This window comes from Arachis ipaensis, chromosome B08 (genome assembly GCF_000816755.2).
Source record: "Arachis ipaensis cultivar K30076 chromosome B08, Araip1.1, whole genome shotgun sequence".
NCBI lineage: Eukaryota > Viridiplantae > Streptophyta > Magnoliopsida > Fabales > Fabaceae > Arachis > Arachis ipaensis.
Window position 1 is genome coordinate 678614 of NC_029792.2, and position 14288 is coordinate 692901.

The 14288-nt window shown below is 36.5% G+C and overlaps 2 protein-coding genes across 3 annotated transcripts; one reads left to right on the forward strand and one right to left on the reverse strand.

Annotated features, from left to right (window-relative positions):
* On the reverse strand, positions 14–1419 carry LOC107612816 (GATA transcription factor 9). Its single transcript, XM_016314567.2, has 2 exons — positions 911–1419; positions 14–820 (listed from the first exon to the last, which is right to left on the reverse strand). Exons 1-2 carry the CDS (start codon positions 1211–1213, stop codon positions 197–199), a joined length of 927 nt encoding a protein of 308 aa, XP_016170053.1. The 5' UTR covers positions 1214–1419; the 3' UTR covers positions 14–196.
* On the forward strand, positions 7064–13536 carry LOC107612814 (homeobox-leucine zipper protein ATHB-15). Of its 2 annotated transcripts, XM_016314566.2 has the most exons (18): positions 7064–7949; positions 8037–8196; positions 8423–8523; positions 8633–8723; positions 8897–8992; positions 9075–9188; positions 9321–9404; positions 9551–9706; positions 9798–9872; positions 10023–10129; positions 10203–10395; positions 10819–11004; positions 11099–11179; positions 11805–11939; positions 12040–12365; positions 12699–12804; positions 12963–13112; positions 13206–13536. In XM_016314566.2, exons 1-18 carry the CDS (start codon positions 7744–7746, stop codon positions 13350–13352), a joined length of 2514 nt encoding a protein of 837 aa, XP_016170052.1. In that variant the 5' UTR covers positions 7064–7743; the 3' UTR covers positions 13353–13536. The 2 variants fall into 2 exon arrangements, 1 of the variants encoding a protein (XP_016170052.1); XR_002351723.1 differs by lacking the exon at positions 13206–13536 and having other exon boundaries at positions 12686–12804; positions 12963–13006.

Sequence of the window (14288 nt, forward strand, 5' to 3'; positions counted from 1 at the left end):
ATCTAGTTTCTACAACTCTACTATATTCTCCTTTAATTATACAGCAGTTTTTGCTTTTTTGAGTTGCACTCACTTGTAGTACCAAAAAGACGAGAACAATTCTATAGTTTCAAATTTAGCTTATAAAACTTTTGAAAAAGAGTGAAATTAAAAAGAAAAAGTTAAATGTAAAGAGGGCTCCACGGTGAAAGCTAAGTTAGACGTTCCTATAATCTGGACGGTTGTGGCGATGAATCAAATACGAATCTTCACCGTTGGATATGTCGAAAACCGAACTCTGACCAATCAAACGGTGATGCTGCATCTCCTTCTGCCTCCTCAGCTCCAACACCTTCCTATGCGAATTTGAATGCTTCGTCGACACAAACGTTGGGCTTGCAGCGGGCCGGTACTCCGGCACTAACCTCCCAGATTTATACCTTACCCCGCATGCATTGCACAATGTCTTTGGGCCCATGGGCCCAGTTCGCCACTGCGGCGTCTGTTCCGCCGCGCAGTGCAGGCATTTTCGGCCCGATGCCTCGGAATTCGCCCCATCTCTCTTCTTCGCGGGCCTTTGCTCCGCGTCCGTTTTAACAACCCGAACCACGCGCGTGGACCAATCACCAGGCGCGGCGCGTGAGCGCTTGCTTCGTGCCTTGGCTGGGAGAGGCGTTTCGGGGTGGAATAACGGTGCGTTTCGAGCATCCGAAGAAGAAGACGATTGAGGTGTCTGAGGCTTCACGCCGGAGATAAGGTGAAGAGTTTTCAGCTCCTCCTCCGCCGGAAAGGACTCTTCAACGAAATTCGAGAGCCATTCCAGTTCCGCCACGTCATCATACTGTACAGACAAATAAAGAAAATAATAATTAATTTGATTCATATGTATAATTGATTTTTTGTTGTTTGTGGAATTTTTTTGAAAAATTACCGGAACGCAGAACTCTTCGGAGAATTGAGGATCCACTCCGGCGAAGCAGCGGAAGCTGCTGCCGGAAATGGAGGAGTTACAGCTGTCGACGGCGGTGACGACAGAGACGTCGGTGGAGTTTCCGGCGGTATTGTTGAAAAATCCGTCAGATGTGATAGCGTCCGTGTTGGCGTTGGAGAAGTCGAGAAGGTCGTCAATGGTGAAAACCTCGCCGGGCTTCTGGTCAGCGTGACGCTTCTCCGGCGAGAGTTGGTCCGGAGTGGCGGCAAAATATCCCGCAATGAAGTATTCCGGCAATTCCATTAAAAAAAAAACGAGAGAATGAGATTTTTTTTTTTTTGGGTGTGAGAATTGAGAAAGAGACTATCTGAGAAGTGAGATGAGGGGTGCTACTGGTGGGGTTTTGAGGAGTGAAGTAAGGGCATAGTTGACATTTTGGTATCATATAGGAGCATCTTTTCTCATGCAGAAAATGTATTCTACTCTAGGGAACTCACTGTCACTGACTTGCAAGTTCTGCAAAGTTAATTATGCGCTTCCATTATTATTATTATTTTGTTGTTTTCTTTTTTTTTTTAAGAGAAGGTTTAAAAGGACAGCAATTTTTGTGATTTGTAACCTTTAAGTAGTTATTAATGATGTTTTTAATGGTATGAAATTTTATTTAATGGGATGAAATAACTTATTTTTTTTTTAATAGTTACATGCTGTACAAAATTTAATAAAATTGCTGCCCTAGACTTTTTCCTTTTTCAATGGTAGTTAACTTTTACTGTTAGTATTAACTTAGCCCGTTGCTCCTTTTACTGCTGTGGAGCAAGAAGTGGAGTAGTTGGCTCCAAACTTTACAACTTGGAAAATAATGATCATAGTACCTTATAATTATGGTCGATAAATAACAACCACGTGATCATCTTCGCCTAAACACAAAAGGCAATAATCAAAGTTCAGGCACATGTGTGCATATGTATGAAGTAATTTGCAATCAATTAGTTTTATTATTAACCATCTACTACACAAGACAATTTTCCAACTGTCATTTTCATATTTCAGTACATTGGTGTTTCCATGTTTTTCATATTTTTGTAATTTTATATGCAACTTTTGGCAATTGGTAAGTTGTAAAATAGTTATTGCACATACCAAAACTCTGAATCCATTAATATTTAATAGTGAATTTCTGCGATGTCATTGCTGCAGAATAAAAACAACCGGAGACCCACTCAAACGCACTGCTTCATGTCCTTCAGGTAGCGTTTGGTGGAGAGACAGAGACGGAAAGACTGAGACTGAGAGACAGAGACTAAGAGACAGGGATTGAAATAAATCTCAGTATTCTGTTTGGTGCAAAATGAGAGACATGAATTGAAACAAGAATAAAACTCTAATTTAATTTGCACAAAGGGTAAAATTGGAATTAATTAATTGAAATGAAAGTATTTTAGGTATAAAATGTTATTAAAGTTTCAGTCTTCATCTCTAAAAATTCCAGTCCCCTGTGTCCCTACTTTTTGGAGGTACTGAAATACTGAAATTTTAGAGACAGAGACAGAAATTTTAGTACCAGTCTCTGAACTAACAAACACGATACTGAGTCTCAGTCTCTCAGTCTCTGTCTCAGTACTTCAAAACAAACGCTACCTCAGAGTTTTGGGCACACCATGATTGTAGCAAAACAAGAAGCAAAGCTCTTCAACACAATTATGCATTTCCATAGTACTAGTGTAGCAGTAGTCACATTATTATGGTAATACCAATGGTGTCCAAATTTTGAAGCTAGATTCCTCTTCTACTACTACCAATATTATTTTGCTTTTAATCTGACTTAATTAATGGTGCTTTTCTACCCTCGTTAGTACTTACTACTTAGTATACTTTATCTTCTCACGTTACTATAGTCCGCTAAGACTGACACATGCATTATTGGCACGTGGCTAGTGAAAGTAGTCAACAGTCAACACACAGCCATGGGCTTTTTTTGGTCATCGACTACCATGGGCTTCAACCTCTAGTGTTAGTAGTCCATATGTTACAGTATAAGCCCAAGATCAGATGGCCCACAATATCCTCGTAGCCCAAAAAATCTAGATTCAAGATTAAACGGACGTCTTCTATTTCATCGGACCCAAATATAACGTATTATATTATGGGCAAAGAGAAATGGTAGCAAGAACTTGGGCCATTGATTTCTCTGTAGCTTCAAATATTTATTACCTCCTACCAATTTTTTTTTTACCTTTTCCTCTTTCTTTTTTCCTAATTCCCCCCTTATTTTCAACCCTATCTGGTTTTTCCATCAGCACATGAAATTGAGCATACGGATCAAATTTCATTTGCAACCATTAATACACAAAAAAGGCATTTCACTTTGCTTTTTATTTCAAGAAGAACATATACATGATCGTGTCTTCATGCTTTTTTGGACTTTTTTTTATTTCTTCCCAAACCGACGCCGACAGGCTCGTTGCGGATTGGGGCTCTATTAACAAATGGGTTGCTGTTGTACAAGATTTGAATCCATATAGGAGTGTTCATTGATTAGATTTAATATGCATCTACGCGATATTTATCCAAATCCGATCCGAAAATTGTGGATATAGATCTGATCCGCAAAGTTAATGGATTGGATTCAATTCGCACATTCACCTATCCGCAACCGCAAAAATAAAGAAATAAATAAGTAAATATTCTTTTTATGTTTTATTTCAACTAATAATTATTATATACGTTGTATTATTTTAATTTAGAGTAAAGTATCGATTTTGTCCCCAACGTTTGGGGTAAGTCCCAAAGTTGTCCCTAATGTTTTAGAATTGACTCAATGTTGTCCTGCTCCGTTAACAGAATTAACGACGGAACAAAATTGAGACGATTTTGAAACCTTAGGGACTTAAATAGAACGAAAATGTTAGGGACAAAAACGATACATAAAAATAAATTTTAATTTAATTTTATCTTTCTTTTTTTTGGTGACTTAAAAGAAAAATAAACAAAAACTAAGAAAGAAAAAAAAAAACAAGAAACTGCACTATGTATAGTAAAAAATTGATATTATTAAAGGATAAAATTAAAATTTATTTCTATGTATCATTTTTGTCCCCAACGTTTTTGTCTTATTTAAGTCCCTAACGTTTCAAAATTGTCTCAATTTTGTCCCGCCGTCAATTCTGTTAACGATCCCTAACGGCAGGACAACATTGAGTCAATTGTGAAACGTTAGGACTTAAATAGAATGATGAAAATGTTAGGGACAACTTTGGGATTTACCCCAAATGTTGGGGACAAAAACGATACTTTACTCTTTTAATTTATTATTTAAGAAAGTATGTTTAATATTAAAAGTAAACATATTTAAAAGAGGAGGAGTGCTAGGGGGCAGCAACTTTTGTGTTTTGTAACCATCAATTGGTCATCAATAGTCTTTTTAATGGTGTGAGATTACATCTAATGGTGGGAGATCACTCACTTTTTTTTATGGTTAATTGCTGGCCACAAAACACAAAAGTTACTGGCCCCCTAGACTTTTCCTTAAAAGAATAGAAAAAATAAATTTTATTGATATTTTTTAAATAAAAATAAGTTTTTAAAAATATTTTTTGTGTTTTGCGGATATATCCGATATCTGATTCGATCTGAAAATGTACGGATCGGATCCAAGTTTAAAAACAGCGGATATTGGATCCGATCCGATGATTTTACGGATTGTATTGAAATTTTGGTCATATACAATCCGTGTTTACCCCTATTTATTTAAGTAGACTAGTGAATTAACTACTAGAATAACTCATAATTTTTTTGGACTTTATTGAGTGGTTGTGTTAAGTATTGTCAGGCCCATCAGCCCATGTTATGTTTGATGAACTGATATTAGGATTTTGGATAAAAGATCATAAGCCCAGAAAATAAAAAATGAAGGGTGTGCTTGTAAAAGCAAAAGAAAACGTGATGATTGAGGTTTGGCCCATATATAAGAACAGTGTGGAAGTCGTGATTATTCTCATGAAGAATAAAAAAAAGAAAGCCTACTTATGTATGTATATACTCTATAGTATTAGATAGGCAGGTCGCATTCGTATGTAACCATATATGATTACATGAATGCAAGTAGCGTTGAGTCTTCTTGGATTGATTCAATGAATTGAGAATGAATAAAACCGAACAAGAAAGAAAGAAAGAGAGAAGCATGAATGATTATAGAGCAGTATGTTGCAGTAGTCCTTTGTGGTTCACTTGGTCAAACTATGACGCACACACACCACCACCACAACTAAAAATCTATCTATCCATGGCGTGACACCAAAATGTCAGCGCTCTTAACGCTTCCCAATTATTACTTACAGCTGCTTCTTCATTTTCTTTTTCTTATACAATTTCTTGAATCTCATATACAATGCCAAAAAGGGTAGACACAAGACATGCATTACATAAGATGTAGCAATAATAGTTGTAGAATACGTATATATATATATACAAATACTACACTATGTTTGTAGGATACAGGTACCAACCACTCTAATGTCACATGTCTTGTCAATCATGGTCATGCAATGATTTAACCTTATGGTATAATATGCCACATCGTATATATACTATACCGATTCTCATTTAACCTCAGTAAAATATTTGAGAAAATAAATAATATGAAATGAAATTTAAAAAGAATAATACGCATGCTAAAAGGTCATGATGGTGTCCGTGTGACCCACACATACAATAACATAAACAAAGCCTTCCTGGCTCTTCAACCTTCAACTCGTTATACCATGCCAATTGCCAATGCCAATGCCAATAACAATGCCATGCCTTTTGTGTATTTTAAGACTCTGATCATCCCATCCTATCCTTCCATTCTGCTCCCTCTACTTTCTTCCATTTTACCCTTTTTGCCATTATTTGTATCTCCACTCATTACACTATCCTTTCATATTTCATTCTCACTTCCCAATACTACCCTTCGCATTCCCAAGAATGGGTAACATATATAGGTCATGGTCAACAGGCCAAGGGTCAGGGGATGAGATATCCAAGTATCCAACTATGCTCAAGTATCAAAATTAAAGAAACGATATAGTATAAGAAAAATTTTAAGTGTATCGAAAATATCGGTGTTTTAGTTATTTTAACCGTTAATTTTAATTAATATATATTATATATATATTTTATAATTTAAATCAACGATTAAAATAACTAAAATACGAGTGTTTCTGATATATTCAAAATTCTTCTAATAATATATACACTCAAATATTATTAATTAAATGATATATATGAAATCTATGTTGAGGAGAATAGTTGTAATGCTAGGAAACTAAGTTAAAAATAGTTAAAATTTAATTTATTTAGTATTAATTAATTGTAATAATAATTTATAAATGTTAAATAAGATAAATTATAGTTGTTTTTGTCTCATTTTCTTTAATTACCAAATATTTTCGATTAATTATATACTTTTTTTGCATGCATCATGGTTGTCTATGTAGGAAATACGAAGAATATTTTGTGAGTGACTAAATATAATCTTTGTACATGATTTTAGCATTAATAAAATTTCTTAGATGACATATATGATTTTTTTTGGTGACTTAAATGACATATATGATTTACTAATGCGTTAATATTTTTCTAGTAATTAATTGCCTTTAAATACATCTAATTTTATTTCATGTGGTAGATGATTAGTATATATAAAGAATGATAGTTTTTTGATGTCTAATTTTTTGACATTCCAAAATAGCATTTGCCTTAAAATGTTGAGAAAATCTAACATACCATCCAAAGTAGCTAAATTAAGTTGAAGATGCAAACAATTATAGTAGTTAGTTCAACTATAATACTGAAGCGTAGCATGGGCATATACTGTGATAAATCAAAAAAGAAAAGTATGTACTATGTAGTGTAATAATGAGTACTACAAGTAATAATTAAGAACAATTAATGAAGTAAGTAAATGAGAACCAAGGAAAAAGAAGGTTGGAGCTATGGGGGGCATTTAAGGGAATACATAGGGATAATGATAGTGGAAGCGGCGGGACCCACACTCTTGAAGGCGCAATTCACTGTCAGAACAGCCGCGAGAATAAGGGCATTTTCGTCCATACAATAAAAAAGAGATGGCGCTGTTCTCCATTTGAACCGAAAGTGAAAGAACAAATGTTTCACTTTAGGGTTTCTTTCTTGTCTTCCTTTCATTCCCAAACCCAAATCCCCAATCAACCAACTTCCCTGAAACCCCCCAAAAAAGGTGTTTTTTTTTTTTTAAATTCTCTCCGTCGTCTTTGATGCTACCAGCTCAATTACTGCGTTGTTGTGTTTCTATGGTGGTTGTTTGATTATTTGAAAGCGATGGTTCCGAGATCAGCTGAGCTTCGAAAAGTTTCACTTCGACGATGATGAAGATCGGCGGTGGAGTGGAGTGGTCTCGTTTCAGCTCCTTCTGAATCCCTGAGGGTTCGGAGGGAACACTCTGTTTTCCGAGCTCTTCACCTCAATCCAATCGGCAGTATCATCTCTTTCTTCAAGCTGTCTCTGGATTTTCGATTTTCCTTCAGGAGAGGTTGTGGTGGATGATTCCGGGATTCAGATCGTCGCTGTTTTCTTCATAAGTTTTCTTCCAAGTCACTGATCTCCGGAAAAAAAATGTATACTTAGTTACTTACTCATTGAAAGATCATTTATTGGAAGCTGTATATAGAAGAAGGTGGGTAAAGCTTGCTTCTTTGTTGTGAGTTGGAAGTGTTAACAAAGTTTGGTGTGGTGGGGGGTGGTGTTTTGTGAAGACACTGTTGAATTTGTTGTTGTTGTTGTTTGTGAGTTGTGAGGGTAGTTAGGTAGCGATGTCAATGTCCTGCAAGGATGGTAAACCAGGATTGGATAACGGCAAGTATGTCCGTTACACACCTGAGCAGGTTGAGGCCCTCGAGAGGCTCTACCATGACTGCCCCAAACCCAGCTCCATTCGCCGCCAGCAGCTCATCCGCGAGTGCCCCATTCTCTCCAACATTGAGCCCAAGCAAATCAAAGTTTGGTTCCAGAACAGAAGGTATTATCAAAACCATTTCTTTGTCCCCTTTCTGATGAATAGTCTGTTACTTGGTGATGGAACTGCTAACATTGTATGTGGATTCAGATGTAGGGAGAAGCAGAGGAAAGAGGCTTTGCGACTTCAGGCTGTGAATAGGAAACTGACAGCCATGAACAAGCTGCTGATGGAGGAGAATGATAGGTTGCAGAAGCAGGTTTCTCAGTTGGTGTATGAAAATGGCTACTTTCGTCAGCATACCCAAAATGTAAGATTTATGTTCAAATGGTTTACTTTAGTTTAAAACTACCTTGAAGTTTTTCTGTTAACGGTTTCCATTCTTCAAGTTTCCTAATCTATAGGGTTTTCTGATTAATTAGATGTCATATTAGCAACTCCGGTTATAGGAAGTATTTTATTCTCTGTTATCCTTTATGGCTTTACATACTGGAATTCAATTAGAATGGCGTTCATTTTTTTTTTTGGCTCTGCAGACTTCTCTGCCAACCAAAGACACAAGCTGTGAATCCGCCGTGACTAGTGGTCAACGCAGCTTGACAAATCAGCATCCCCCAAGGGATGCAAGTCCTGCAGGGTTAGTGGGAATATTAATGATTGTTGGGACCAATTTATGTCATTGTTTCTGTCTGGAAAAATTTGTTTGTGCATGCTTGACCTTACTCAATCACTGTCATTCTTCCCAGGCTTTTGTCCATTGCAGAAGAGACTTTAGCAGAGTTTCTTTCAAAGGCTACTGGAACTGCTGTTGAGTGGGTCCAAATGCCTGGAATGAAGGTAACCCTGAAATAATTAACAACTCTTAATATTGGTTAAGCAATTAGTTATTTTCAGTTTTTTTTTCTCTCATGTTTGAACGAGGCATGGATGACGTTCATATTCTATTGGAAGTGTTTGCAAGATCAAACTATTTTTAGAATATTGTTTCTTACATTTTGCTTATGTGACAGCCTGGTCCGGATTCCATTGGAATCGTTGCTATTTCTCATGGTTGCACTGGTGTGGCAGCACGAGCCTGCGGCCTGGTGGGTCTAGAACCCACAAGGGTAAGTGCTCGAAATTTGTTCTTTCTAAACTGGTTTTCTTGCTTGTGTCCTTCCACAACATAATGAGCCACAAAATTTTCAGGTTGCAGAAATACTCAAAGATCGACCTTCATGGTTCCGTGATTGCCGAGCTGTTGATGTGCTGAATGTGCTGCCCACAGCAAATGGTGGAACCATTGAGCTGCTTTATATGCAGGTAAATTTAAACTTGATTAGTATGAGATATGACTGATGGTTCTATGCAACTTAATTGATGTTCACCAAAAAAAAAATGTAACTTGATTGCTAGCAAACTTCTTATACGCATGTGTTACACCTTGATGATCAGCTATATGCGCCAACCACGTTGGCACCTGCTCGCGACTTCTGGTTGCTGCGCTACACATCTGTGTTGGAAGATGGAAGCTTAGTGGTATGTGACTTATAAGATTATGTTCTTAAGATTTGTCTATACCAAGATATTATGGTTAACCTCATTCCAATGTCCAATGTCTTGCCCAAATTTGTACTGCATAATCCTGAAATATATAATAATCATTCTTATCCGCCCTGCTGTAGATCTGTGAGAGGTCTCTTAAGAATACACAAAATGGTCCAACCATGCCTCCTGTGCAGCATTTTGTTAGAGCAGAGATGTTGCCTAGTGGGTACCTGATAAGACCTTGTGAAGGAGGTGGCTCCATCATTCATATTGTTGATCATATGGATTTGGAGGTACATGAATTTAACTTGGTTGCTTTATTGTTTTTGTATTTATTTAACAGAAAATTGAGAAATAATTTTGGAATTTTTATGTTATTATTAGCCTTGGAGTGTTCCTGAAGTATTGCGTCCACTGTACGAATCATCAACGGTGCTGGCTCAGAAGACGACAATGGCGGTATGATATTGTATTTCAGTATTAATGTTGACAGTACAACCATGGCTATTACTGATCCTACTGAAATTTAAATTTAAATTTATCATCTTCTGAGCTCCAATATTATATAAAAAAGATGTTTGCGTTGTTTACATTGTTCATTCCATTCAGGCCCTACGTCAGCTAAGGCAGATTTCACATGAAGTTTCTCAGTCTAATGTCACTGGGTGGGGCAGACGACCAGCCGCTCTTCGAGCACTTGGCCAGAGACTGAGCCGGTAAAAATTCTACTGGCACTCTGGTGGATATCTATTGTATCTAAATTTAGAAAACTCATTGATTTTCTTGTAGGGGTTTCAATGAGGCACTCAATGGATTTACTGATGAGGGATGGTCAACGATTGGTAATGATGGTGTTGACGATGTTACAATTCTAGTGAATTCATCACCTGACAAGTTGATGGGTCTGAATCTTTCCTTTGCCAATGGATTTCCTTCTGTCAGTAATGCAGTTTTATGTGCCAAAGCTTCAATGCTGTTACAGGTCAGGATGCTTTGAAATTTCACTTGTGTTTCCCTAAAGTTATAAACTAAAATATTTTATTGCTGTGGAATATGTTATAGACAGTTATATGTCAAGAATACTTTTTTTGTATGACCAGTTTAGCTTTTGTTAAACTGAAAAAGAATCACAGAATTCAAATTGTTACAATATAATGGCTATCAGTTGCTTAGTTGACTAAATTACGCCTTACGAAAGGGACATACAAAGACTTGGTTGATCAGTTATCAAGCTTTTGTATTGAGCTATTCCTTAACATGTGTCACTCTTGTCATCACTAGTTAAAGATAATTATTATCTCCTTTCTAATTATGCTCTTCTCCTTAATTAAATGTACCAGAGACATTGTTAAGTTTTAATATTTCTCTGATGTTTCTCTTTTATGGCTGTCTTCCATTTCTTCAGAATGTGCCTCCAGCCATTCTTCTAAGGTTCCTGCGGGAGCACAGGTCAGAATGGGCAGACAATAACATGGATGCGTACTCAGCTGCTGCCATTAAAGTTGGTCCTTGCAGCTTATCAGGATCTCGCGTAGGAAATTATGGGGGTCAAGTTATTCTTCCTCTAGCCCACACTATTGAGCATGAGGAGGTAATAAATTGGTGTAAAAATCTGTAATAACAAACAAGAATTATATGATTGATCTATTCTAACTTCTTTTTAATTTTTTTTTAATTAATGGTAGTTTCTGGAAGTGATTAAATTGGAAGGAATTGCTCATTCTCCTGAAGAAGCAATGATGCCCAGAGAAGTCTTTCTTCTGCAAGTGAGTTTCTTCAGTTTCTTTCCCCATGTTGCTTGTTTCACTGCTTCCTCCTGTAACATCTGGTACATACTTAATGTGCATGATTTTGCTAGATGTGAGTCTAAGATGTAGAAGCCAACATTTAGGTTCTTTATTATAACTTGAGGTCACATTTCCCTCATGTAATATGACGCAATTTGGATTATTTAATGATTTTGTAGTCACTTTTGATTTTCCATAAAATATGGTGTGCTTCTAATGTTTAGCCTTGGATTTGGTTTATTTCTTGATTTGCACTTTGCAGCATGTAAAACTTGATTGCATATTGGAATTCAAAGAAAAGTAGTGTGATGGCTTCGTATGTTAGAATTGGCTAGAATCGATTTTTTTTTAACCGAGTTGCTTAAAGCTTAATTGCATGCACGTCTGACGACACATTGCCATGAATACTATGTGTTATTGTAGACCAAGTCTATAGTCAAAGTATTAATCTATCTATGATCTATTATGAGAAAAATGTTTATGGTTTGGGGCCCTTCTCTTTCTCTGTTAATAGACACTTAGTGGAGTCCAGGAAGAAGTGTCATTTTCTCACCAATCACCATTTGGAATACTTTCTTACAGTTTATTCAATTTATTTTGATAGCTATGTAGTGGAATGGATGAGAATGCTGTTGGAACCTGTGCTGAACTTATTTTTGCTCCAATTGATGCATCCTTCGCTGATGATGCCCCCCTTCTGCCTTCAGGATTTCGCATCATTCCTCTTGATTCTGGAAAGGTTAGCCTCAATTATTGTTGAAGTAGTATATTTTGTTTGTATTTAATATCTTATCTTTCACAAGGTTCTATCTTTTCAAATCGTGATGCAAAATTTGCAGGAAGCATCCAATCCAAATCGTACCCTTGACCTTGCATCTGCCCTGGATATTGGCCCCACTGGAAACAGAGCTTCGAATGAAACTTCTGGAAATTCTGGCTCTGTGAGATCTGTGATGACAATAGCATTTGAATTTGCATTTGAAAGCCATATGCAAGAGCATGTAGCTTCCATGGCACGCCAGTATGTTCGCAGCATTATATCATCAGTCCAAAGGGTAGCATTAGCGCTTTCACCTTCTCATTTGAGTTCACAAGCTGGGCTTAGGACACCATTAGGCACTCCTGAAGCACAAACTCTTGCTCGCTGGATCTGCAATAGCTACAGGTGTGTAAAATTCTCGTGTCATTTGCCTTCACTGTTCTGAAACTTAGTACAGCGGTTCACATTCTGTGAGATGTTCACATTAGGAACTGAATTCTTTTTAGGCATGTGCATGCCCAAGTGTTTAATAAGGACTTGTGGCACCAATTCATGATATGTTGCAGTTTTTAATATATAATCTCTGGTGTCTGATCCTTTCTTATTATTAATCAATTGATCGAGACATCCATATAAGTTAATAGATACATGTATTGCATTTGCACATTGAGTGAATTTCTGGTTTCTCCTGCTGCAATTTCAAACACTAGAATGATGTTTGACAGTTCTAATTTGTAGGTGCTACTTGGGTGTTGAGCTACTTAAATCGAATAATGAGGGGAACGAATCTCTTCTCAAGTCATTGTGGCATCACTCGGATGCACTATTGTGCTGCACTCTAAAGGTATCCTTTGAATTTATTTCAATTTCACAACACTATTTCTCAAACCTTAAAGCAACTCCTGAGAGAATATAACAGTCAGATTTCAACTTTGATTCTTTCCAGTTATTTTAATCATTTACCAATTAGAAAGAGCATTCATTGAAACTTGGTTTTTGCAGGCATTGCCAGTGTTTACTTTTGCAAACCAAGCAGGGCTTGACATGCTGGAGACTACCTTAGTTGCACTGCAGGATATAACTCTAGAGAAGATATTTGATGATCATGGCAGAAAGATTCTCTGCTCAGAGTTTCCCCAAATCATTCAACAGGTACTTTTCATTTTATTTTTCAGATTGCAGCATTTTTGTTGCTTTATACAGTTCTCTTTATAGATCATTGTGTTGATTTCTCTTGCTTTGTAGGGCTTTGCATGCCTTCAAGGTGGTATATGTCTTTCAAGTATGGGGCGACCAATCTCTTATGAAAGAGTAGTGGCTTGGAAGGTGCTGAATGAAGAGGAGAATGCACATTGTATTTGCTTTATGTTTATGAACTGGTCTTTTGTTTAAACATTATGTGTTTTAAGTCTAGGAACCGCAAGTGTCCAACACCAACTCTTTTTAAGACATATTTTGTTGGCTGCTGTTGTTTTAATTTCCTATATTTGATGCCTAAGACTTGGATTGCCTGTAAAACCTACTTTATGTGTTAACCTATGTTATGTTTATTAATGTCTGATTCCCAGTCTATTATATATAGTACCTAATTTTACTGTCAAGTTTTGAAATCTTTTACACAATTAAGATGCACTTCATTAAAAAATAAGTGATACTTTTCCTTACTAGGCAGTACTTTCACCAAACCCTGTGCATTTGGTTGCCTCATCACAGTAACCAAATTTATGGAAGCTATAAAAGTAGTAATAATTAGTAAATTTAAACCGAGTGTATTTTATTTTTAAATATGACTATTTTATAATTTCAAATTCAAATAATTTTGGGAAGAACAAAATATAGTAAAGATTTGATTGAGAGGATCCATGGAGATTATTCTTGCATCATGTTTCCCTTACCTTGAAGGCTCTAGCATGATTCACTAGATAGATAGGGACTGCAACTTTATTGAATAATATCTTCCTTGAAAGATGAGAGTTGAAACCAACTTCATTCATTCACTTTCCTTTCATACTTTTAAGCTCGTGAAATGAAAAGTATATATATATATATAGAGAGAGTAAAAGCTCGTGCTCCATACATAGCTAAGTCCCTTTCTTCCTTCATGTAATTATATTTTACTAAAGCAGAAAAAGTAGAGGCAAAGTATATATGTATGGTTTCACCGTGCCATCATGTGAATACACCCCACACTTTATAGTAATTGGTATTCTGCTTGCAATGGACCACATATGAATAATGCAATTGCCAAAGGGAACAACTTTTTATTAATGTCAACTAACTTTCCTATTGCATGGATATGATACATTGATCCTTGTACATCATCCTAAC

Excerpts from the sequence above, each read along its gene's own strand:
- LOC107612816 (XM_016314567.2), bottom strand. The coding sequence starts at position 1,213 with ATGGAATTGCCGGAATACTTCATTGCGGGATATTTTGCCGCCACTCCG. Across the intron at positions 821-910 it reads CCGAAGAGTTCTGCGTTCCG|TATGATGACGTGGCGGAACT; the intron begins GTAATTTTTCAA and ends TTGTCTGTACAG.
- LOC107612814 (XM_016314566.2), top strand. The coding sequence starts at position 7,744 with ATGTCAATGTCCTGCAAGGATGGTAAACCAGGATTGGATAACGGCAAG. Across the intron at positions 10,130-10,202 it reads CTTGGCCAGAGACTGAGCCG|GGGTTTCAATGAGGCACTCA; the intron begins GTAAAAATTCTA and ends ATTTTCTTGTAG. Across the intron at positions 13,113-13,205 it reads TTCCCCAAATCATTCAACAG|GGCTTTGCATGCCTTCAAGG; the intron begins GTACTTTTCATT and ends CTTGCTTTGTAG.